This window comes from Crinia signifera, chromosome 4 (genome assembly GCF_055691185.1).
Source record: "Crinia signifera chromosome 4, ASM5569118v1, whole genome shotgun sequence".
In the NCBI taxonomy this organism is placed as follows: domain Eukaryota; kingdom Metazoa; phylum Chordata; class Amphibia; order Anura; family Myobatrachidae; genus Crinia; species Crinia signifera.
The window spans coordinates 197,929,583-197,955,045 of record NC_139220.1 but is presented as its reverse complement, the minus strand read 5'-3'; the positions used below and the strand labels follow the sequence as shown (position 1 = coordinate 197,955,045).

General features: G+C 46.6%; 1 protein-coding gene across 3 annotated transcripts in view; it reads right to left on the bottom strand.

Moving 5' to 3' along the window:
- Window positions 1-24,406, bottom strand: part of PFKFB3 (6-phosphofructo-2-kinase/fructose-2,6-biphosphatase 3) — a 37,350-nt gene extending 12,944 nt beyond the window's left edge. The window contains exons 1-2 of one of the 3 annotated variants that reach the window (XM_083183379.1): window positions 24,270-24,406; window positions 70-195 (exon numbers count right to left, since the gene is read on the bottom strand). In XM_083183379.1, coding sequence (XP_083039505.1) covers window positions 70-195; window positions 24,270-24,285 — 142 coding nt within the window. In that variant the 5' untranslated portion in view covers window positions 24,286-24,406. Of the gene's footprint in view, window positions 1-69; window positions 196-4,416; window positions 4,855-24,269 lie in introns of those variants that run through there. The other 2 variants (XM_083183377.1, XM_083183378.1) reach the window with 2 other exon arrangements.
- Window positions 24,407-25,463: the final 1,057 nt, after the last annotated feature.

Below are 25,463 nucleotides of genomic sequence, written 5' to 3'. Positions count from 1 at the left end.
AAATCCTGAAAAAAAAAAAAAATGATGTTGGAAAAATAGTATAGACTAAAAATGATGTTTGCATCTTACCTTTTGTGGGGACTCCACTCCAGTTGAGGTAACGCGTCAGCTTCTTTGAAATATACGTCTTCCCTCGAGCAGGTAACCCAACCATTACTATCACAGTTGGGGAGTTCGCAAGACGGGGTCCACCCACTGTAACAGAATGAAAAGAATATATATTATTTATCTTCATATTGTATTTGCAGGAAGAAAGCAAGAAACCTTATAAAGATCAACATTTAATAGGATTACATTGAGCAACCAAATACTAAGGCAATAAACCAAAGACCTCTGCTTATGTTGTACAAATAACCTGACTCATCTTGTTGCTGCATATCGTATAAATGTGAGCTCTACTGACACAGCTATTAGGTTAGATAATTGCTTTATCCCAGGCAGCACATAGCATCTATTCTATTCCAGGAAGTTGGCACCAATCAACATTCCTAACACATTTGGCCAACACAAACAAGGGAGAGGGAGTATCAGGAAAATTCCCACATACAGTAATAGCCGCCTCCTCTACCAGTATGCTAGCTCATTACTACATGTAAATATGATGGCTAGGTGAGTGTCTTTACAAAGTTGAGCAACTTTACAAATGCTTGATAACATGCACGTTACTTAGAGTCTATGACTGGTAGCTGCTCACTGTCCAACAATACAGCATTAGATAACCGAAAGGAATCTATGGTACTATAGACACATCAATAATACTACCAAATTCTGATATTTGCCAATTTATCTCCATTAAAATAGGGGGCAAATCAAACTTTTTTTTTTTTTTCAACCAGACATCCACTGTCTGTTCTTCTATTAAGAGCACAAAGTATTTTACATTGACAGTGACAGCACAGCAGTCACACTGATTTGACCTTATGTTTTCCCTTGTGTGTGAAACAGATGCATCCATTAATGGAAGCCACACACACACACAAAAAAAAAAGTTCCACCCATTGCCCTCAGCCAGGGCTGGGCAACACCGGCCCTCCAGATGTTGATAAACTACACATCCCAGCATGCCTTGCATCAATTTCCGCATGGCCACATAGCAAAACTAATGCAAAGCATCCTGGGATGTGTAGTTCATTAACATCTGGAGGGCCGGTGTTGCCCAGCCCTGCCTAAGCAAATATAAGGCAGGTGTGTAGTGTAAGAGGACTAGTTACTGCACAACTTCAAAAAGGAAAGTTCCCCTTCAAGCCTACAAAGATCTCCAAAACCTTATGTCACTTGAAAATACCCACTTCATACACAAATACACTGAATTTTTGCAGATCTGCTCAGAATTAAGAATTGCTTTGAGCCATGCAAACAAAACCAGATGTTTTTTTTAAAAAAGCATTGTAACTAAAGCATACCCAGACGTATACAGGTAAATTATCTACAGGCATCCAACAATAACTAAGGTTAACATAAAACAAAAAACATAACTCATGCACAAAACAGTTAGTGGTTCAGACTCACTTTCCATTTAGACTCTTTGGATTCCACAAATCTAATAAGCAGTACACACTGTGGCTGCTGAGACGTTATGAACGGCTTAAGACTGAATACCAGCACCTAGTCTGATAATCATGTCTGATCACTGTAAGCCTATAATCAGCCATGGGACATAAAACACTGCCTACAATAACTTGTATATATAGGTGGAGTCAGGAAATGAGGCACTAATGAAAAGACAGCAGCTGTGCTAAAGCTTGAAGGACAAAAACTAACCATAGAACTAGTCTCCATGACACACACACACACACACATACATATATGCACTATATATAAAAAAAAAAAGTCCACATAAATATTTATGATTGCGACTTTAAAAGTGGTGCCGCACAGATGGTGTAATGGTTAGCACCACTGCCTCACATCATAGACTGTAAGCTCCACTTGGGGAATTGGCAAATATTCTCTGTAAAGCACTGCGGAGTATGTGTGCACTATATAAAAAAACTGGTAATCAATTATCTGCTGATTTACTGCCTATTTGTTCATAGTCTCCAAAACCTAAAATCTTTGGTCAAAGGACTGGTCAGTTTGGTTTAACTGCAACACAATATCAAGCCAACTGTATTTATCTTACAACCCTAAGCTTAAAATATAGATCTTGACATCCGGCTTTGCACAACCTATATCCAAATACAGTAACAAATCAGACTCAAAATATTCAGACCCAAAACACTTGACAACGGATTCAGTATTGAATCCCGGCAGTCGGGATCCCGGCATTCAGAATCCCGACAGCCGAAATGCCGACAAGGGGGGGGGGGGGACGTGGATCGCCCCCCCCTTGCGGGCTCGCTGCGCTCGCCACGCAGCGGGCCCGGTGCCTCGCTACGCTCGGCACATTAATTTATTCTCCCTCCAGGGGTGTCGTGGACACCCACGGAGGGAGAAAGTGTCGGCATTTTGGCGGTCGGGATTCTGAACGCCGGGATCCCGACCGCCGGGATTGTAACTGCATCCCTGTACCAGACATCTATAAGCTAACATGATATTTTGAAGCAATATCTCAACTAATGCAAGTAGCTCCAGTCTATGAAAAGCAGAAGTGATTGGCCTCCAGATTCCTCTGTCTTTCATTGACAAATTGCTTGCGTCAAACAGAACAAGCTGGCATTTCCAGTCACTGGAACAGAGGAGGGGAGAGGAGAAATCTCTGACAGCCATTTACGCTACGCAGGAAAACTAGGAGACTGGAGACTGGCATGACAAAACTCTACATAAAACGCATTATGCCAGTTACTTCCTATAAAACAAACACTAAATGTCATATTAAAAGTCAGTCAGCAACAGATGCTGGAAAATGATAATCTTTTAAATAAAGAGCACCACTATGATATGAAGTGTCTGACACAAATAGAACATTCATATTATATTGGTTTATAAGTGATGCAATGACAGTTCACGTAAAGAGAGAAAAATGTTGAGGCTATTGGATGAAAGTTAATCTTCAATAACCCTACACAGGTGACAGTAACAAAAGTTAATTTAAATTCCTAATCCTACACGTCTACCTGTCCGATTTAACCAACTTCGTGGGATTAGTAAACTCTCTGCTCATGAAATGACTTTCCTAATTACTGCACCCAACTCATGCAAATGCTTTATCCAATCAGCTCAAATACTTTTAGAGGGACAAATATAGCCTTGCAGGAAGCCATAGATAACATGATGATGGCCATTTAGCAGCAGAGATAAAAGTACACCTGTAGCACCAAACATCCCCTGGAATGATAGTACGCAATGAGGAGTATTTTCCCTGTACCGGATGGGGCAATCTAAACTTTAGAGAAGACACAGAAATGCGTGATATGCAAAGTTGGATGGATGAATAAACACCCCTGTTTCTGGACAGATTATACAAAACAAGTATCAAATTAATGTGCACATAATGTGGGGGCAATAACAGCCAACGCAATGAGCTAGTTAGCCCCTATCCAGCCACTGCTCACTGATAGTAACATGGCAGACTCAGCAATGTGGCAGAGCATACGGATTTTAAATACATGCAAACACAGCATGTGTTCTAGACAGTTTAGTACACACATTCAAAGTGAAGTGTATATAATCCATGGAAAAGAATTGGTGTGCATATTAAATGGGCAATACAGAAACAGAAACAAAAAATATTCCTAGACATGGTATACAAAACATAGGCAAAAGTACATACACACCCTTAACATTTACAATGGAATGCTCCTTAACATTTACAATGGAATGCTATCTCAGCTAGGAACAATGTCTCCAATGTAGTGGTGGCATCAGCTGGTCCATTGTAAAGGAAACTGAAACATTAGCTTATAGGCAAATACCACATTGGTGATGTCACTACAGGGGCATATAATACATGCACTGCCATACAGCAACTCCCTGAGACAATACTCGTGAGGCACTGACCCCCATAGCAGGAAAAGGGTGCTGCAATTCTGAATGATGGACACACACATTGGCTGACAGCGCACAAATGCAATGATAACCCTGGAACTGGGCGGAGAACCTTATGCCCCATTGTAATAGCGATCTGCAGGGAATCCCCCATACTCATAGGGAACAGAGGCAAACAGGCATTCCTGCATATACACCGGCCAATGGTAGCATTACAGTATTCACTGCGAAGACACCACAGGCAAAGCAAGGATCATAAAATAAAGCTGGAGTTTATAGATAACTATTTCTACAGATTATATTATAATAATTTAGACATACATAGACACCATATATAGAGATGTATTCAGTGATAAATCTATGTAGCAGGATTGGCGCATACTGTACATTCAGATCTGTGCTGATGCCGGTGTCCCCCGCCCCCATGTGTTACACGTGGGATAAGGATAAGCAGCAGCGTAGTAGCCGGCGTTCCCGGCCGCCTCTCACCATGGATGGGGAGCTCCGGTATGCCGTCATGGGGCAGCCAGATCTTCTTGGTCCTGTTCTGCATAAGCTCCATAGTCATAGGCATAGTCGCGCAAGTCCCGGCAACTCTCAGCTACTGTAAGATGATGAGTTAAGATGATTTGTGCCTGGTTCCCCCTCGGTTCTGTGTGTGCTCCTAGCAACCAGCGGGCTGGGGGGCAGATATGGCCGCGATGGCTGTATATAGATCAGTAATCCTATGAGCTGTGTGTGTATAGCGCCGATGTGGCCGCAGCCTCCTCTCCGCCGTTTCTCCTCTCTTCTCTTCTCTGACTGATGTCACTGCCTCCGATTTTTACATCTGCATCCTCAGCCGGCAAGTGCTAGCAACGTGACACCAGTGACGTCACGGCGAAACTTCCCCGCCCCTTTCCACCTGCCGGTCGGTACTGCCACCAAGCGCCCACACGCCGAACTACAAGGCAGTGGCACCGGTAGCGCTGCGCCCTGCACGTACTAATTAACCCCCAGCGCGCTTTATATGCAGCGTCTGACCGTCTCTGCCCCGGAGAGGAATAGCAAACACGTATAAGACAGGGAACTAGTATACATCCCGGGCTGCTCTGTGTTACCCTGATTGGAAACATAATACATATCATGCATGTGCAACTAGTGCACTCACACAGAGATCTGTGCTGTAATGACTGATTGTAGTAAGTGATAGATGTATTATACATACATGCTACCTATACAGCACTGACCTACTACGGTACAAGCACCATTACTATTACAGGTAAATGTGGACCCCCTTTATATCAGCAGCTGTACTGGCAGGTATTGGGACCTGCGGTGCAATCACTTGTAGAGTAGAGGAAGCGCATTATTATTTTTTATTATTATTTATCAATTTTCTTTTTTTTTGGGGGGGGGGGGGGGGGGGTAAATTGATACATTTATAGATATATATAACATTTACACGTAAGTGTATCTTTCCTGACTCCCAATCTCCAGCACAGAGAATGCAGCACACCCAGCCCCCACTCCCGCGGTGTCACCGTCACCCTGCTACGGGAACTGTCTATTGCTATGGTGATTCCTGTGTCATTGTAGTGTTAGTGATGTCCTTATCTCGCCAATATCCATATGTGAGGCGGCGGGGCCTATTGTTCTATTCTCATGCACGGAATCCGGGAAGCACATGCTTTCGCTCAGCCTCAGGCCACTATAGAATGTATGGGCAGTTGGGCACCGACATGCCATGTGTGTATTGTGATCTGATGGTACTAGTAACTAGACTACCAGTGCATGTATTACCGCGCTGCACAATGTCTGCCCCATCACACGTCCGCTCACCCTGCCTCCTCCCTTCTACTACATGGCAAAGATCAGCATGATGATGGTAGCTAGGCTCCCTGTGCTGGTGATGGGGAGGCGGCGGCTGCGCTGTTGCCGGGTGACAGGAGAGGGGGCGCTCTGCTGCTCTGTGTGCACCATCACGTCCCGCACGTTTCCCTGTGCTGCTAAGGAAATCCCCCCTCACCCTGCTGCCCTCCCTCCCCCACTGCTACCCAACCCCTTCCCCACACCGGTCACTCGGCAGCAGAAGGCAGGGGTGCTGAGACATTCCATGCAGATGGCTCACATTACACCTCATCCTGTGGACTTGTGGCATCTTATTAGTAAAAGTTATCACCTTATTTATGATGCACAACAGCTGTGCATCAATGGGCATAATTCAGACTTTTCGGAGGGCTGCGATTCTCAGCCCATCCGAACATCGGTAAACAGCACATGTGCACGCACGCCGCACGGTACACAGGGTCTTATTCTAGTTCAATCTTTCTGACAAAATCCTTCTTAGATGGACAAAGCCATGTGCACTGCAGGGGGGCAGATTTAAAATGTGCAGAGAGAATTAGATTTGTGTGAGTTATTTTGTTTCTGTGCAGGGTAAACACTGGCTGCTTTATTTTTACACTGCAATATAGATCTCACTTTGAAGTAAATCCCCACCCAAATTTAATTCTCTCTGCACAAGTAGACTATCCTTCCCTGGTCATACACTAGGTGACTGAGAGGCAGGGGCGTTCCATGCCCACAAAGAAGGTATAGGTACACATAGAAACACCTGGCTGTCTCCCACAAACGCAGGTGTTTCCCTGCCTGTTCGGGCAGGCGGATGATGTTGGCGGACTCCTGGGTCATGCGGCGGCTGCGAGAGGTGGCCACAGTAGGAGATAGGGATGGCCATCGACTATCAATGTTCCCAAAACATCGATGGTCGGGACCTAGTGCTCAATGTTTGGGGCATCGATAGGCGAGGGACGAATAGTTTGATGCCATCGATGGATGGCATCCGATGTCAAGATATTTTTATTTTTTTCCCTGCTGGCCAGCTGCCCGGCTACTCTGAGTCCTAGACTGGAGTGTGACTCACTTTCTGAATTAGAATTATGTCATCATGCGGCACTGGTTTGGGAGTCGGGACTGTCTCTAGTGGACAGACTCCGGAGCAGGACACAGAGCCAGGAGGAGGAGACAGCCGAGCCGGCCAGTCTCGATGGTGCCCATCGTCTACTACTTGCGCATGCGCAGAGGAAGCCCGGGCGGCCGCCACCGGGAGGTGCGCGCAAGTGCAATAGAACTAACAAACCTTACGCGCTGGATAGCGCAGAAGAAACTTTATCCAGTGCGTCAGGTATAGTTCTTCCTCTAAGCATGCGCAAGTACACGATGGTGGGAACCATCAATGGCTGCCGATAGTATGGTTTATAGCCATCGATGGTTCCTGCATAAACTGCCATCGATTGCAGCCATCGATGGAAGATGCGTCGATGGCCATCCCTAGTAGGAGAAATCATTAGATGGTAAGTAACCATCAAATGATTTCTTCTCAGTTCGGCTGCATGCAAACGGATGTGTACATGTACACATCCGTTCGTATCCCTGCGCAGGGATTTGTGCGGCGAGAGACCCCCCTCACCAGAGCTGCGTTGACCTGCTCACTAGGCTTTGAAGACAAGCAGTCTAGCAAGCAGGTTTGATTTGGACTGATTGTACATAGTCACACAGTTACAGGTTATCATAATAACGAGGCAGATAACGCCCTTCCTCACTAGATACTAGAAGGGGCATAGTATACACACGGGCAATTTAAGCCATATTTCTAAGCGATCTGACCACGTGTGTATGGGACTTTACATTGATTGTACCTTCTAAAATCTCTTAATAAAAAAAGAGAAAAAAATCATGACTGAATAACAGGCATAGTGCATTATAATGGGTTCATGCCTTACTTGCCTACTTTTGAAAACTAGTTTCAAGGGAGATTATAGTTGGTAATAGAATTTTAGCACCGCGCCCCATTGAGGGGGCTTGTCATGCTCATCCCAAAGGGCGTGTCTAGTTCCATATATGGAGAGATTGTGAACGTGGCACCTAGAAGCGGGGGTGTGTACTGCTACATCTGAGAGGAATCTTTTAAAATTACTTATATCCAAATGTAGATGAGCCCCAAAGCAGTTAGTAAGAGCCACTATACTTAGTAAAGTACTGGTAAATGGTGCTGTTAAGTGTATCTATCTCTCATTTCTTTTTTCCAAAAAATGTAACAGTGTAATGTGGGCTAGGTGAAATGAGGGAGATTGCTAGACTAATGAGGGAGAGAGGGCGATTGCTGTTATTTCAGGAAGTCTCCTGCAGAATGCAGGAGGGGAGGTATCTATGATGTAACAGTGTAATGTGGGCCAGGTGACATGAGGGAGATTGCTAGACTAATGAGGGAGAGAGGGAAATTGCTGCTATGTCAGGGAGTCTCCTGCAGAATGCAGGAGGGGAGGTAACTATGATGTAACAGTATAATGTGGGCTAGGTGACATGAGGGTGATTGCTAGATAAATTAGGGAGAGAGGGATATTGCTGCTATGTCAGGGAGTCTCCTGCAGAATGCAGGAAGGGAGGTAACTATGATGTAACAGTATAATGTGGGCTATGTGAAATGAGGGAGATTGCTAGACTAATGAGGGAGAGAGCGAGATTGCTGTTATTTCAGGGAGACTCCTGCAGAATGCAGGAGGGTAGGCAACTATGGTTAATGCGAACAATGTACATTTGAAAAAAGTTGTGCAAGCAGTGGTGGCTCCTACCTCGGTGTAGGAAGGGGCTGGCACAGAGCAGTGTGTGGCAGGGTGGACTCCCAACCATAGGCGAATCTAGGGGGTGGTCCGGGGGTGCACAGGACCACCCATTAGCCCATTTTGTAGCTGAGGGATGGGGCTTTCCAATGAGCCCAGCCCCGTGTCTCTAGCCCCCTGGGAACCGGAGATACTGCCAGGCAAAGCTTGAAAGTTTTCCCTATAGGATAACATGGGACCCGCTAATTCCGACCCGCACCCAGTTCAACAGCTGCCAGTTCCCCCTTCTGCATCACTGAAGCTCAAGGTTGATGTCAGTCAAACCCAAATCGCCGGGCCTTCAATCTGATACCAGGCTGGATCCATATGGGTTAATTGGTTCCAGGGATATTGAGGTTAAACCATTTTTTTTTTTTTTTCTTAAATGTCATTTCATGACTGTTTATGTTCTTTGAGGGCAGATTTCTCAGCCCAGTTTCACGGGACCAAAAATCATTCGAAGCCAACTCAAAAGTTCTTCAATATGATACTGGTCTCATATAAATGGGTCAGTTGGTTCCGAAGATATAGCTGGTTGGTTAAAGGGGGGTAGGGAGAGGGGAGTGGTTGTCTCTCCCCCTCACACCAGAAAATGCAGGGACTAGGCTGGTGTATAAGGGGTCAGCCTGGGAATGTCCCTGCATGATCCTGGTACCACATTCCCGGGTAAATCCCTGCATTTTCTATTGTGAAAGGGGTATTATTTCAAACAGCCGTGACCTGCAGTGCTCTGAATACAGCCGGGCAGCCCCCTGCTCTCTGCCCAGCTGTCAATGACTGTCACCCCTGCAGCTTCCGCTCCAATTCTTCTCCCCGCTTTCACCTTAGCCCGCCCCCCTTTAATCATGTAGTGCCGGCGCCCAGTGTGCTCCCCCGACGTCACGCACAACAGCGCGCATAATATTTCAAATGTCCACTCGGCTAGAGGGGACACCAGGAGGGGAGTGGGAGCGTGCTCTGCGCTGCGCTCTGCTCCTCTCCCCATAGAAGCAGCTGCACCGCTCTCCATCTCTCCCTGCAGCAGCAGCGAAGGCTCATATAAAAATTTACAGTAAGTGACACTTTTGGGGGCATTGCTTAAGGGACGCTACAAGTGGCAGTATGTGGGGGCATTACGCATAATGTGTGGCTTAATGTGTAAGGGGCATTACGGTGTGCAGCATCATGTGTAAGCGGCATTATGTGTGCAGCATCATGGTTAATGGACATTATGTGTGCAGCATCATGTGTAATGGGTACTATGGTGCACGGCATCATGTGTAATGGGTACTATGGTGTGCGGCATCATGTGTAATGGGTACTATGGTGCCATCAAGCAAGAACCCCCTAGCAATGAGCACGTAGGTAATCAGCACTTATGTGGCAAATATGTAATGGGAATTACGATTTGTTATATAGTATGTAATGGGCATCATGATGTGTGGCACAATGTGTAATGGGCATTATGGTGTGTGGCCTAATGTGTAATTGGTATTACGGCGTGTGGCATTATGTGTAATGGGTATTACGGAATTTGCTAAAATGTGTAATGGGCATTACCGTGTATGGTCTAAAGTGTAATACCACACCCCTTTTTGTGATGCCACGCCTTCTTTCCATGGGGACACGCCCCCTTTTTGCTGCGCGGCTACGCCGCGCAAAGGTCCCCCTGCAATTATGTCTAGTTCTGGGACCACCCATTACCATAATTCTAGATTCGCCTATGCTCCCAACTGTGCCCATCTGCGGGACACTGCCGGCCCAGACAGGACCATCCCAATAAAAAAGGGATGTCCCCCGCAAAACAATGGGACATTTGGGGCTGAGGTATGGGGTATGCACATTGTGTAGTGCATACCTGGCTTTACAAAAACCCCTTTTACACCTCTTCGGTGGGTCAGACCCGGGTCAGCGGCGGTGTAAATGGGACACGCCGTGTCCCTTTACATGGGACTTCTACCCAGGTCCTGACCTGGGTAGAACACAGCTAGGACCTGGGTAGAGGGCGGTGTAAATGGGTATGCCGGGTCATCCAACCCGGCTTCCATTTACATCAATGGGGGGACGTGCAACCTGCGGACCGCAGCGTCCACAGATTAGACGGGGGGGGGCACAGACAGCCTGCGCTACTGTCTGCTATACTCTGCAGACAGCAGCGGAGGAGGTGAATGGATGCCTGTGTGTGGCATCCATTCACCTCCCGGACAACGGCTGGGGGGTGTACTGGAGCTGGGGACAGCCCAGCAGCTTACCTTGGTGCTGGGCTGCCCCCAGCATGGCGATCAGTGTTTCCGGCGGGGATTACCACGGTCCCGGCACTTGGAGATGATTAACAAAATTAACTCTAGAATGCCTGTGTGTGCGTGTCCATGTGGTAGGGAATATAGATTCTAAGCTCCACTGGAGCAGGGACTGATGTGAATGTTCAAATATCCTCTGTAAAGCGCTGCGGAATGTGTGTGCGCTATATAAGAAACTGTTAATAAATAAATAATTTGAGTCCTGAAATTCTATTTATTTATTTATTTTTAAACAGCCGTCCATGATCAATATTTTTGTTCAAATTTTGTTCCTATTATAAGTTCCAAGAAGCAAATCATAAATCTCTTCTTTCTTAAATGACACACTATCTAGCTCCCACCTCTGTGGAGGAGCATAATATTTGTGTTCTGTGCACTCCTCTTCAAGCACCAAGTTCTTGACATTCTTGTAACAAGTAATGAACTTCCAAGAATGCTTGCTAGGATGAAAACATGTTTTCCCCTTACATGTAGTATCCTGATCTGTTTTTACTCAAAGGTTATGTAAGTTCCAAACATCTTCACCCAACTCGTGCAGTGCTCGTACTCAAGGAGGAAGTTGTTGTGTTGTGAGTGACTTACATGAGGAGTGCATGCAGTGTTCACGAGGAGGAACAGCTGCTCTCCTGCCAAAAGTGCTGCACTGAGGCATACCATTTCCTACACTCCACGATGAAATCACGCACTGTTCCTAATAACTGTGTGCAAGACCTCCATATAGTTATATGCCTTGTTACATCTGTTAGGATAGCAACACTGTTAAATCAGTGCATTCATAAAAGAGCATTAACCTAAAATGTAATATGTCATAAAGGGGTCCATTTATCATTAAATATTTGCGGATTATTCCCAGAAAACACCAGTTTTTGGAGGTTAGCCACAAATATTATGTATCACCGTGATGTATCAGGAATCTCCAATCCCTGCTGCAATCTGTCTTGCCCCGATGGCAGTGCTGGGGCTACCGCCATTCAGATCATATTGCATATTTATTTATTTATTTTCAGTTTCTTATATAGCGCAGCATATTCCGTTGCGCTTTACAGTTGGATATTTGATGCCTTAATAAACGGAACAGTATACAGATTATTCCAAATTTTGGAATATTTTCTCTTTTTTTTTACGTACTCACCTGGTCCCCCAGCAGTCCCCCAACATCCATGATGTCCCCTGGTGTCCACAGCGATCATTGGATTCATCTTCAGCAGCATCCCCGGGCCCAAGGATGCATTGCACATGTGCGCAGGTGTGCCGGTGACGTCACCATCGCACCCGCGCAATGCATCCTTGGGACTGAGGATGCCGCTGAAGACTATTCCGATGTTCGCCGTAGACACAGAGGGACGAGGTGAATATGAAAAAGGGTGCAGGAAAAACAACCCCAAAAAAATTAAAAATTCTGAAAACCTACTGTTTTTTGAATATTTTGGTTCTGGGATATCCGGATAAGGGATACTCAACCTGTGTAATGTATTTTACAGATCTGTATGTAAAAGTGTCAATAAACTGACATGAGAGACATAATATTGTTATTGCATGTGTAATACAGATATTGATTTTTGCTTTATGTTTTCCAAATTACTAAGGTTGTTAATGATATGCCCTGTTCTCTCCTGCTGTTGTAAATCAATTCTGCACTACAACTCAACTCTGGGTTTCTGGACAACAACAATTATTTTCTGCAGTTGCTAGGACTGATGTTGATGTTCAGCAGCGCCTTGTTAGTTCCCTGCAAGGAGAGACAGCAGCAGAGCTCAGAGAACATGACAGTGTTTTCTTATCTCACTGCTTCTTGGAGTTGTGCCTGAGGGTAAGTATTTATATCATCATACCTCCCAACATTAACATAACTGGCAGCAAGACTCTTGTGTGCAGCAATAGCCCTGTACGCTCCCGAATGCTGTTTCCTGAAAAGGGGGTGTGACTTCATGGGGAATGCTCGATTGTGAGCCACATGTGCATTTGTATCACTGTGGGACATGACCAGTGCTGGCCAGAGGCGTAAGTTCATCTCAGTCGCCCAGAGGCAAGTTGGAGTTTGATGCCCCCAGCCCAAATATTGTGTGTGTGAACATTCACCTGTGCATATCATCTAAGAGTCCAGCACCATCACTTGTGCAGACAGAAGCCATCTTGTCCCCTAATTCAGTGGTTCCCAACCCTGGTCCTCAAGTACCCCCAACAGTGCACGTTTTCCAGGTCTCCATACAGAATCACAGGCAAAATAATCAGCTCCACCTGTGGATCTTTTAAAATGTGTCTGAATAATGAGTGCACCTGCTGGGTGACCTGGGAAACATGTACTGTTGGGGGTACTTGAGGACCAGGGTTGGGAACCACTGCCCTAATTTAAATGTTTGCAGGGCTCCTGGAATAAAGCCAATTAACTATAGGTGTGGCGCAGAGCTCCATTGCAAGAGCAATGGTCACACTTGAATTCATCTGTGAACCACACAGATGCTGCTGCAACTGCAGGTGCCCCTTCAGGGCTTAGAGCCTGGAGGCTGTAGCCTCAAGATGCCTGTATCCTCAAGATGGCCATTCCCCCTGTCCAGTGGCATAACTATAAATTTTGCTCCCCCTGCCAAAAAGTTTGTGGCGCCCCCCTCTCCAGTGTGTTTCCCCAGCATGTGACGTTATGACATCACATGCATAACGAAGAAGCTGAAACAGAATAGAGGAAGATAGACCAGCAGACACTTGGCTCCAACACATCCCAGGCTGCCCTAGCATGCCCACCCGCCCGCCCATCCTGTACACAGTAGTCAATAGCTAGCTCTATGTACAGTCAATTGAATCAGTGGGGGGATTTGTCGTCTCCGCCATGGCCACACCCGCGCTGTGGCTGACTCACCTCCGATGCTCAGCCAGTGGGCAACGGCAGGCAGCAGCATGTCAGTGTGTCGAGCGGGTGCCGCGGCGCCCACACAGACCCCGCTGCTGCTTGCTCCCCTAAGCGGCAGCAGGGGCTGCCTTACAGTAGTTACGCCACTGAACCTGTCCCTCTGGCTCTGTGAAAAGACGATGTGCACATCCGCACCACCTTTATTCTCCACTTCTCTGCTAGCAAAGCAGCGAGCACCAGGGGTCTTCCCAGGTTCCTCGCCCCCACTCACTGCGGGACACTGCTGCCCACAGCTGGGAACGGGACAGTCACAAGAAATCGTGACTGTCCAACAAAAATTGGGACAGTTGGGAGATATGTATAAGTAATCTTTCCTTAAAATCAGGGGCGTAACTACCGTAGATATTCATAGGCCCCATAGCAAAAGTTTGTAAGGGCCCCCTATTTAGCAACTGATGGTGATCAATGTATGTAAAACATATTACTGAGACAGTAGAGATAGGCCCCCTTCAGCTCTGGGCCCCATAGCAGCTACACCCCTTCCACCTATGGTAGTCACACCCTTGGTTAAAATACAGAAGGGCAATAGTACTCCGGATGTAAGTGAACAAAGAAGTTTCTCAATATGAGCATGCAGAAGGGTACTACAGCAAAAAGTTTTAAAATCTGTGGGGGAGGGGGGGGGGGGTAAACCAAGAGGTTTAATGGTGCCCATACACTGTTGTGATGGATCGCATGCATCCCTGCTTCCCGCCCATCTCGCCACCAGGAGGGAGGTCCCAGGACGGGTGGTCAGAAGGGCAGCAGGTCCGACCACCTGCTCGGGTCCAATGCACACAGGACTGCGTGTCAGGGACAGCCGATTTGGTTCGATTTAACGGCCTGATTGGTCGCAATCGGCCGAAATTGGACCAAATCGGCTCAGTGTATGGGGGCCATCAAAATAATGGTTAGCTCAATAAGTATCATCTAAAGCAGGGCTGGGCAACACCGGCCCTCCAGATGTTAATGAACTACACATCCCAGGATGCTTTGCATTAGTTTCACTATGTGGCCATGCTGAAACGGATGCAAGGCATGCTGGGATGTGTAGTTCATCAACATCTGGAGGGCCAGTGTTGCCCAGCCCTGATCTAAAGGGAAGTATATTTTGTGTAGCTGGGTAATACAGCAATTTGTGGTCTACTAAGGACTTAACATAATTGCTTAACATAGCTTATGTGGCCAATAAGTATACTGTAGTGTTACATATAACAATCCATTCCTCGTATTCTTATATGTAAGTGATATTTAATTACAGTATCTGGTGTTGGATGATACTAAAGAGGTATGGAAAAAGCACTGCCAATAAATTTAGGGAGGGACTATAAATTTCAGGAAGTCCAGTGTTCAATGAAATAACAACATATTCTCTCTTGATTCATCAAAAAATGTGCTAAGGACGAAATTCACACAAGGTCAAATTGGATTTGGAATTTAGCCATATAGGCCCTTATTCTGAATGAGTCGGACGGCTCCGTGTGCGGTCGGACAGCCGATGTTTGGTATTTGCGCATGTGCAGAGGCGTATCTGCGCATATGCGAACGCCTCGCACGTCCGAACACGGAGTGAGGTCTGTGCAGAAAACGATCGTACGGAACCATCCGAGCAGGGGGTGGATAGGGCTGTTTGGGCTCATTACCGTGAAGGGCTGTTTGGGCTCATTACCGTGAAGGGCTGTTTGGGCTCATTACCATATGCGTACGCACCGCGTTTCATGGGTGTTCCCATGAAAACGCTGGGCATACGTATGGTAATGCGGCCATGACGCACATGTAGGAGGTGGACGACTGACATAGCCGGATGTCTGCTGCCTGCCTATATCCCTGCTTTCATACGGAAAAATGTCTGTGTGGTCTGGAGCACTCGGTGCTGCCTGACCACTCGGTCCATCATTCGATTGTCGGCGACCATCAGAGGATGGGGGAGGTTCCCACAGATGGAGGAGGTGTTCACATGAAACATCCACTCGCGGTCCGTACGCTCAGCATCTTACCGCATTCGGACGGTGTGAGCGATCTGTACGGTAGGCGGGGCTAAGAACACTCGGTTCCTGTCTGAAATACGCATCCGTCCGAATCAACTAGAACAAGGGCCATAGTGCTGAGTGAGAGGAAAATAAATATCTGGATGCGGTCACTAGGTCTAAAAGCATTAGGCCTAAAGTCACTAGTTCGACACATGAAATAGATCGACATGGGGTAAACACAAGATTAGGTCAACATGAAAAAGTTCGACATGAGTTTTTCATGTTTTTTATTTTTTGTAAGTGTTTTTTCATATTTTACTATCCAAGTGGGCATAGAGTAGGGATATAATAGTGTTCTGAGCATAGCGAGGCACCGTGCTCGAACATGGCAAGCGCACGCGGTACAATCATACGGTTTCCATGTCGACTTAAGTCAACATTGACAAAAAAAACTGGAAAATCTCATTTAGAATTTTTCATGACCTAATGTTTGTGTCGACACAATGACCATGTCGACCATATGCATGTCAATCTATTTCATGTGTCACCTTAGTGACTGTCAACCTACAGTGGTTGACCTAATGACTGTCAACCTAAGTTCTGTCGACCCTATCCTGAAGATTACAGGCCTTGGGGTGTGGAAGCACATCATGTGATAATGCACAGGCCACAGGGTGAGGGCTTGCATCAAGATGCCTGCAACAGGCCCCATCCCCCTTTAAAAGTGGGCGGAGTTATAAATCAATGGGGCCCACCGATTCCCCACTGGACCATTCCGAGCCTGCACATTTATATGCACTGTAGAACAGACAGAATCATATTAACAAAAAAAGGTTCCGTTTTTAAATAGCAATATATGAAATGTTGGTGAGGTGAGTGCAGGGCCGGCGCCACCACTAGGCAAATCCAGGCATTTGCCTTGGGTTGCCCCCCCCCCCCCGTGGCGGGGGTACCTGTCCTGCGGCTGTGTATATAAAGCTTGCGGCGGCGGCATCGGGGGTCCCTGCAGTCAATAAGAAATAAGGAGCGCTATCCTCCTGGCTACGTGGAAGCGCTTCTGTTGTGGAAACACTGGCCGCACGCTGATTGGCTGAGATTCAGCCAATCAGCGTGCGCCGTGCGGCCAGTGTTTTCACAACAGAAGCGCTTCATACATATGTACACAGAGCACGGGTACATTTACATATTAGCTGAGGTTATCTTGGAGTTCAGCCTAGCATCAAAGGTACACAGATGACAGCTGTCACCATTCATTACTACAAACCTCTTATCAAGCTCTAATGTACCACTTTACACTGCATCATCAGGGTTCGCAAATACGCGCTATAGCGCGTATTTTACCCTGAAACGGCCACCGGGGACTCAGTTTGTAAAACTGAAGGGGTCCCCGAGGACGCGCTGAGCTGCGCCTGTGAGCCGCCGTTAGCCAATCACAGCAGCGGCAGCGCCGGGACCCAATCATTACACAGTGGCCGCCCGGCAGCCAATCATTGCAGGTGCGCGCCCTGCAGTTACTAAAGCCGCGCGCCCTGCCATATTTTGTAAGAGCAAGTTCACCGCGGCGCGGTCAGTGTCTGTGTATCCTTCTGCCGCCCCCCGTTCATTCTGCTGCTGAGAGCGGGGGACGGGTTGGCTGTAACAACTGACAGCCACTCTCGGCATAAGGAGGTGAGCGGGCTGTCAGCCCAGTGGGGGACTGGATGTGGCTGGAAGAGCTGACACGCTGCTCAACTCAAAGCAGCGTTTCAGCTCTTCCAGCCACATCCAGTCCCCCCGCCTCGCAGACAGCCCGCTCACCTACTCTCTCATAAGCTTTACCAGCCCCCCCCCCCCCCCCCCCGGGCAGCGAGCAACAAATGCGCCCCCACCCTTGTGGCAACCAGAATAACCCCCACCCCCTGGCAACCAGAATACCCCCCTGGCAACCAGAATAACCCCCCCTGGCAACCAGAATAACCCCCCCTGCGCCAACCAGAATGTAACCCCTGCAAGCAGCATGTAACCCCTGCAAGGAGCATGTAACCCCTGGCAACAAGCATGTAGGTAAGCAGCACTTATTTGCTATAATACATACTGGGCATTACATTGTGTGCTATAATACATACTGGGCATATCGGTGTGTGCTATAATGTGTACTGGGCATAACTGTGTGCTGTAATGTGTACTGCGCATAACTGTGTGCTATAATGTGTACTGGGCATAATTGTGTGTGCTATAATGTGTACTGGGCATAACTGTGTGTGCTATAATGTGTACTGGGCATTACGGTGTGTGCTATAATGTGTACTGGGCATAATTGTGTGTGCTATAATGTGTACTGGGCATAACTGTGTGTGCTATAATGTGTACTACTATGTGACCACACCACTTCCCCAAAAAAAACATGCCCATAATTTTTAGCGCGCGCCTCCGGCGCGCACTGTCCCTGTTTTCGGGTTTATATAGTTTCTAGTATACTTGTATCTTTATGCGAGTGGGCCAACGGTGTGTGCTATAATGTGTACTGGGCATTACGGTGTGTGCTATAATGTGTACTGGGCATTACGGTGTGTGCTATAATGTGTACTGGGCATTACGGTGTGTGCTATAATGTGTACTGGGCATTACAGTGTGTGCTATAATGTGTACTACTATGTGACCACACCACTTCCCCCAAAAAAACATGCCCTAAATTTTTAGCGCACTGACCCTGTTTTCAGGTTGATATAGTTTCTAGTATACATGTACATTTATGCAAGTGGGCCAATTGATACTTCCCCCCCCCCAACCCACATGTGCCATGCTGGGGAGAAGGGGAGAGGAGGCTTTATTCCGTTAGGACCCAGAAAAGGTCCGGTAGGACCCCAATTTTTAGAAGTGAAGGGTCCCCGGGACCCACTTTTTTGGGTGGTTTTCGCGAACACTGATCATCACAAACAACTAAGGAATCTCCTCAATTACATAACATATTACATTTCCTCTTTGCTGCATCAGCAGTGGTTTCAGCAAGAAGCAGCTGATGTCAAGCCAGCCTCCCCATAACTAATGTGCTCTTATCCCACAGGTCACATTCTGTCCAGCAGTACAGCATGCCACTTCCAACATGTACACAAATACCCTGTGTATGCTATCACTATGACCTGATGTTTTCCAGCTCACAAGAAAACAAAAAATTGCTACAAGTAATATATTTTTCCTAATCATTGTAAATTTCAGTATTCTCAAAAACAAAATTAGATTTTACACATGTAGCTGTTGCTAACCATTATTAAAGATATAAAGGCCCATACACACTGGGTGACTTTGAGCTGAAAGTCGCTCAAAACAGGAGGTTTGAGTGCCTTTCAGCTCAAAGCTGAATGGTCCGGTGATGAGCGTTGCTGCGCGCTTCTGCAACATCACTGGGAAAGCCATTCATCTGCTGGTTATACCAGCAGATGAGCGGCTTTCAGGATGGCTTTGCATAGCACTGCGCTATGCAATGCCGTCCTCCCCCCCTCCGTCTGCACCGGGCAGAGGGAAAGCCACTCAGTGTGTATGCACTGAGCGGCTTTCCCCGCAGCGATGAACGCGATCATCGTTGTCCATACACGCTGGGTATAGTCGCCCAGTGTGTATGGACCTTAAGAATGTACTGCTCCATTAGCTGCTTTCTGTTTTGTCATAGGAGCCTGTGCACCCCCGGCACCCCCTGTGCGCACGCCTATGATAGGAATAACTGAGAGAATTGCTTAGGTAGTATTGGAATATGTGGGATCACAAAATAGAGTGGCCAATCATTTTCTCATTCCTGGCAGGCGATCAGTATGGCAGCCAGAAACAGTGAGGTTGGTGGGCTGCGCAGCATGACCTCTGACCAAGTCACGCTGCGCACAGCGAGGGGCAGGTGCAGCTGGGCAGCATTTGAGCATGTGCAGGCTAATCCTGGAAACCCAGGATTGGAAGCTTCCATGGCTCAATTCAAATCCTCGTGCTTTTAGGGTCAAATTCTGGGATCCACAGAGCAACCTTAGATGTGCGTGGGCATTCTGAAGGAAGTAGGTAGGCAGCTGACATCCGGTGATGTCAGCTACCCGCCCCTGGCGCCCACATTATCGGGCAATTTCCATTGGATCGCCCAGCATTTTCATGGCAATGCCGGCCACGATGTTGGGTGCGTGCACCCGGCGACCCGTACGGACCTGAATAAGCTCCAAAGTTACAATAATTCCTTCGTATGAAATTAGTGTCCATCTACACACAAATAACACAAGTTATAGTACTCTGACTGATATTCTATTAGCCCCGCATTATTTTTGGGCGATAAAACCAGCCAGATATTGCGATAATGACAGTGATGATGATCGTCATTGTCGCGGTATCAAATTAGTGGCCATTTTTATCAGCCGAAAATGGACCAGCGATCAGTGAATTACTATAATTTTTACGTTATTTCTGGCACTATATATATATGTGTGAGATAATAGACGTCACTTAACAGGTTTCGGTTGTTTATGTAAATTGAGTGTTCTATGCCCCTAATACACACTACAGTTACATAAAGTCTGCTGTAACTATTAATGGCTTAATACAGTGGTAGCCAACCCCAGCCCTCGAGAGCTACCAACAGTTCATATATTCCAGACAACCTAGCTGCTGCACAGCTGCACTCATTAATCACTGACACATTTTAAAAGATACACAGATGGAGCTAATTAGCTCACTTGTGATTCTGTGAGGAGACCTGCAAAACACGCACTGTTGGTAGCTCTCGAGGACTAGGATTGGCTACCCCAGGCTTAATAGATTACACTTGCATTAATACATTCACAAGCACAATGTTTGCCAGTACAAAAAATGAAGATAACACAGTGACAGTGTAAGCGAATAGGGATTAACAAAGTAGATTTCCCCAAAGTAGAATAGTTTACGGAAACAGTATAAAATTACAGCTAACTACAGATGTGGTAATGCCTGTGAACATCACATCAACAGAGGGCAAAGCCTCCAGCTGTTTTTGTTCTTTATGCCTATGTAGATTTTGGAAAGAGCATAGGGAAACTGCCTTTCTGGGAAATGAGAATAAATCAGACAGTTGATCAATGTGCACAGTCCCAAGGGCAGCCATTTATTGGATAGGACAACAACAACAAAAAAATGTTACATTAATGGCCTGATTCAGTCCTGCACGCTGGACTGCGAGTGATCAGATCCCAACGAATTCACAGCCCATCCCAATGGGTCTGAATCGGATCCTAATGCTGTGAAATGGAGTTAAGGCAGATTTTACTAAGACACAAATGTATTTTGCTTTTAATAAGAATAATTGTATATGTATCTCAAGCCCTGTATACACACATCGATTTGCTTTTGATTCGATGTAAGATTCGATTTTCTATTAGATCTGGCATTAGATCTTTACATTCGATTTGGCATTAGATCTGTACTTTTGCATTAGATATCGAATTTCGATATCGAATTCCATATACATTCATGGTACATTGTACACATTCGATTTACTAGATCGAATTCGATATTTTCTTGGCTGCACAGTAGATTTTTCTGTTCGATTTTGTGAAAACGGGAGCGCGCATCAAATCGAATGCAGATCGAAAGTGACACAAAAACCATTCGATTTCGTTTAGTATTCGATTTTGCTTCTATAAGCAAAATCGAATAAAAAATCGGGAAAAATCGATGCATGTGTACAGGGCTTTAGTACTATTTCAGATTAGAAACAGGCCTATTTTATATCAATATGTCCAGTGAGACTAGCTTGTCTCAGGAGAAGGTACAGGTTTTTTTTTAATGGTGGGGAAGATAAAAGATGGTTGTGTCTTTATGTAGAAAAGCCCAGAAGTAGGCTCATGTCCTCATGGGTCGAGAGGACAGGATAACACCCAGCTGGGAAGGGAGGGGGGGCATATAGGGGTGGAGCAGGGATGAATAGGACTGGGTGAGTACCAGTCGTGGGGCCGGAGCAGGAGTTCAGAGGGTAGGGTGACCTATCAGAATGAGGGAGGAAGGGGCTGCTAAACCAGTTAGAGGAGGGGGGCAGATTGAGGTGACCCAGCATTTGCCAGATCCCTCTGCTAGTAATAATATAATATATACATAAAAAAAAAAGAGATCGGGCCTATACAAATTAACCTTTTTTTATCAATAAAAAAATAGAAATGATTAAAACTGAGAACCAAAACAATAAATAATATCTTATTGATTATATCCTAAAGAAAATAAACTCATCAATATTGGTGGAATACTGTAATGTACAAAATATACATGATCATACAGTATGTCCATATAAACCCCCCAAAATAAATAAGATTAATAATGAACTTATTTTAGACCGCACTAAAAAACGGTATTTTGCCTATTTTTAACAATTTTAAAACGGTAATATGTGCGGTCTTGTGGTGTGAAAGCAGCATTATTTGAGTCTGTGCTATTAATAATGCACTTCACCTTGGTATCCTCTTTCTATACTGATAAGATATTAGGAAAGGATTGTTTAAATCTTCATTCAGTTTATCCTATGTTCAGGGCCGAAACTAGGGTTTCCGGCGCCCAGGGCAAGGCAGTCTTTTGGTGCCCCCCACCCCCCTAGTGATGCTGCTGCGCGCCGGAGGCGCGTCGAAATTTTCGGGGGGCGTGGCCTAATTTGGGGCGTGGCCTATAATCGCTGCTCTCCCGCGAGGCCATGCCCCCATTTTGCCGCTATGGGGGCATGACCCAGAGGCTCTGTGAGCCTCTTGCCATGCCCCCAGCCCCCTGGCTGCGGGAATAGATGCTGTGCGCATGCGCACAGCGTTTATTCCCCGCTGCTTAGTTAGCAGCTGACAGGGGGGACCGGACCAAATGACGCCTTGTCCCTGGCGCTGGAGACCCCCCCCTCCCCGCACAGTCCTCTCACCGCCACGGCTGCTGCCCTTCTCCTCCTCATCCCATGCTGCTGCTGTCCGGGCTGGGTCACGTGGGGCGGCGGCGGACAGCTGGGTGTGGCTCTCCGGGCTTCTCAGCCTCCTCTCCTCCGTTGAAGCCGCAGCATGTGAGGCAAGAATAGTGTAGCCGCATCTTACTTTGACTTCGTCCGTCTCCTACTAGCGCTGCGGCGGGAAGCGCTGATGACTTCAAAAAGACTTGCCGGACGCTGATTGGCTGAATTCAGCCAATCAGCGTCCGGCAAGTCTTTTCGAAGTCATCAGCGCTTCCTGCAGCCGCGCTAGTAGGAGATGGATGGAGTCAAAGTAACATGCCGCTACAGCGTCCACACACCTGTCACCGGACCTCACAGCGCCCCTCACCTCCAGCGCCCGGTGCGCGTGACCCCCCAGCCCCCCCCCTAGTTACGGCCCTGCTATGTAATATGCCTGATTGCTATACAACATTTCCTTTCATATATATGTACTTTTAATTCAAGAGAAGTATGTTTATTAAATAATGAATATGTTATTTATCAAGTACTGAGCTTTCTACATATGGAGCCTACACCAATATATTGCTGACATATTGCAACATACACTGTAATAAGCATAGACAGGGAGTGGCAGAACTGGACCCTGCATGATTTCATGGCCTGAAATGTATTGCAAACTGTTGCACATCCAGTTTTCCATGTACATAAGTCTTACAGCATGTCACACATCTCAATGTTGGCTAAATAACCTAAAGCATGATATGTCACCCCTTGTGGTAAGGGGTCTGATTCAGACCGGATCACTGGGCTGCAAATTTTCAAAGCCCAGCAATCGGGTAAACGCCACCCTGCCAGAGTCGTGTCCCTGTTCGCGGGACTGACTTACTCAGTGCTGCGAAGCCCGCAGGGAGAAGGACGCTGGTGACACCAGCAACCTGTGTGCGTTTTCATGGGCACTTCCAGGAAAAGCCAACTCCTGCCCCCCCAAACGCCTGACACCTGTCACACAACTTGCGAATGGCCCCATCCTTTGTTCTGACGGACGGCTCACGCAGGCACTGTGAGGACTGTGCATGGTCGTCCAATAGCCAGGACTGCAAATTCGATCAGAGCTAAACCAGGCTCAAGATCACGTATAATTTAGCTCTTTCAGTTTATTAACATATATGCCAGCCATAGCTATTCCAGTGATATAATATTCTGTGTCTGCTGTAGGGAAAGCAGGAGCTTTATATTATTATATGCCTCAGTGGCTCACTGTACTCACAACACTCAAGCATAATAGTGTAGGGGCCATAGCGATGCATATACCGGTGCATCGCTATCTCCTGGCGATTAATAACCAGCACGCTGGTTATTAATCGGTTGGGGCCAGTGTTCTCACAGGAGAACACAGGCTCTGACAGATCACTCAGCGGTGATACATCGCTGTGCAGCACTGTGTGCTGAGCAATCTGAGCGTTCTGAGCAGTAAAGCATCGCTCAGAACACACATTGCTACGTGTGTAGTCCCCTTAAGTGTCCAGATCTTTAAGAAGATAAAATAATTACATCCTAAGGCCTCTGTAGCAAATAGCAGACATTCCTAACTAATACACTCATTGTAGTATACATGTGATCAAGAACATGACAGACTGCAGCCCTTGTTTCCTAACATCTCCTCCTCAGCAGGGGGTGGCACAGCACTCTCCTTACCGTTTCGGTTTGTCATGGCTGAAGTCAAGGCTCACAGTTAGTTTGGATAGCGAGAGAGGGGCTGGAAGGCGCCCAGCTACAGTCAGTCGGTGGGAGCCTTGAGTATAGCAGGAAATTGTCATATATGGTCAGAATCCCCCACTCTTACGTCACTTCTAGGGAGGATTTCCACGAGACGCAAGGAAGTAAACTTTGTCTTGCAGGTGACAGGTCACACAAACACTGTAACATTCCTAGCATGCTGCAATACAGTTGAAGGATTGTAGTAGTAAAGCCCCATACACACTAGGGGCTAGATTCTCTAAGCTTCAAAAGTGATAAAATGGAGAGTGATAAACAGCCAGCCAATCAGCTCCTACCTGCCATGTCACAGACTGTGTTTGAAAAATGTCAGGCAGGAGCTGATTGGCTGGCTGTCTATCTATTTTATCACTTTTGAAGCTTAGAGAATCTGGCCCTAGATGAGAAAGTAAAAGATATCTCTCAGAAGTACTGTAGGGTTTGTACACTATACATTTTTTATTTAAGAAAACATGAAATTGTTTCCAAAATCAGGGGATGTCAGTCTGGTCTGCTGAAAAGGAATGACAATTGACTATAATGGGAGAAAATATCATTTATATCAATATTTCTGAAATTATTAGACCTATGAACTATATTTTTAGTACACATCTTGCTAACACTATTATACATATGTTACATGCAGAATGACGTGGAATGACGGCTGCCTCCTATGGAATGCGATGCGCACTCCCGCAGGCATATCATCGCACAGTACAAAAGTATGTGCTGCACATACTTTTTGTACTGCCTTCGGATCGCATCGCATGCGATTGGATCGCATCCGATGCAATGCGGTTTAGTACAACACGCACAGGAAAAATCGCACTGTGTATGGGCACCTTAAGTATACCCATACACATCGCAAATGTTTCCCCTTGTATACCCCCGGGAGTCCATCATCCGATTTCGCGCTTCATGTGCCATATTTACATTTGATTTATTGCATGTAAAAGGACTACCGGTGCGCTGCCGCAGGAGATCCAGGAAAATCGGATACGATGCACCCAGCTGTCGGCTGCACATCCGGCCTCCAAACCGGTGAGTACGGGACCTGGCATCGTGTTATAGCGGATGTCAGTCACAGGCCATTTGGCCACTTTTCACCCAATTTCTCAGCACCATCCCTAGGAA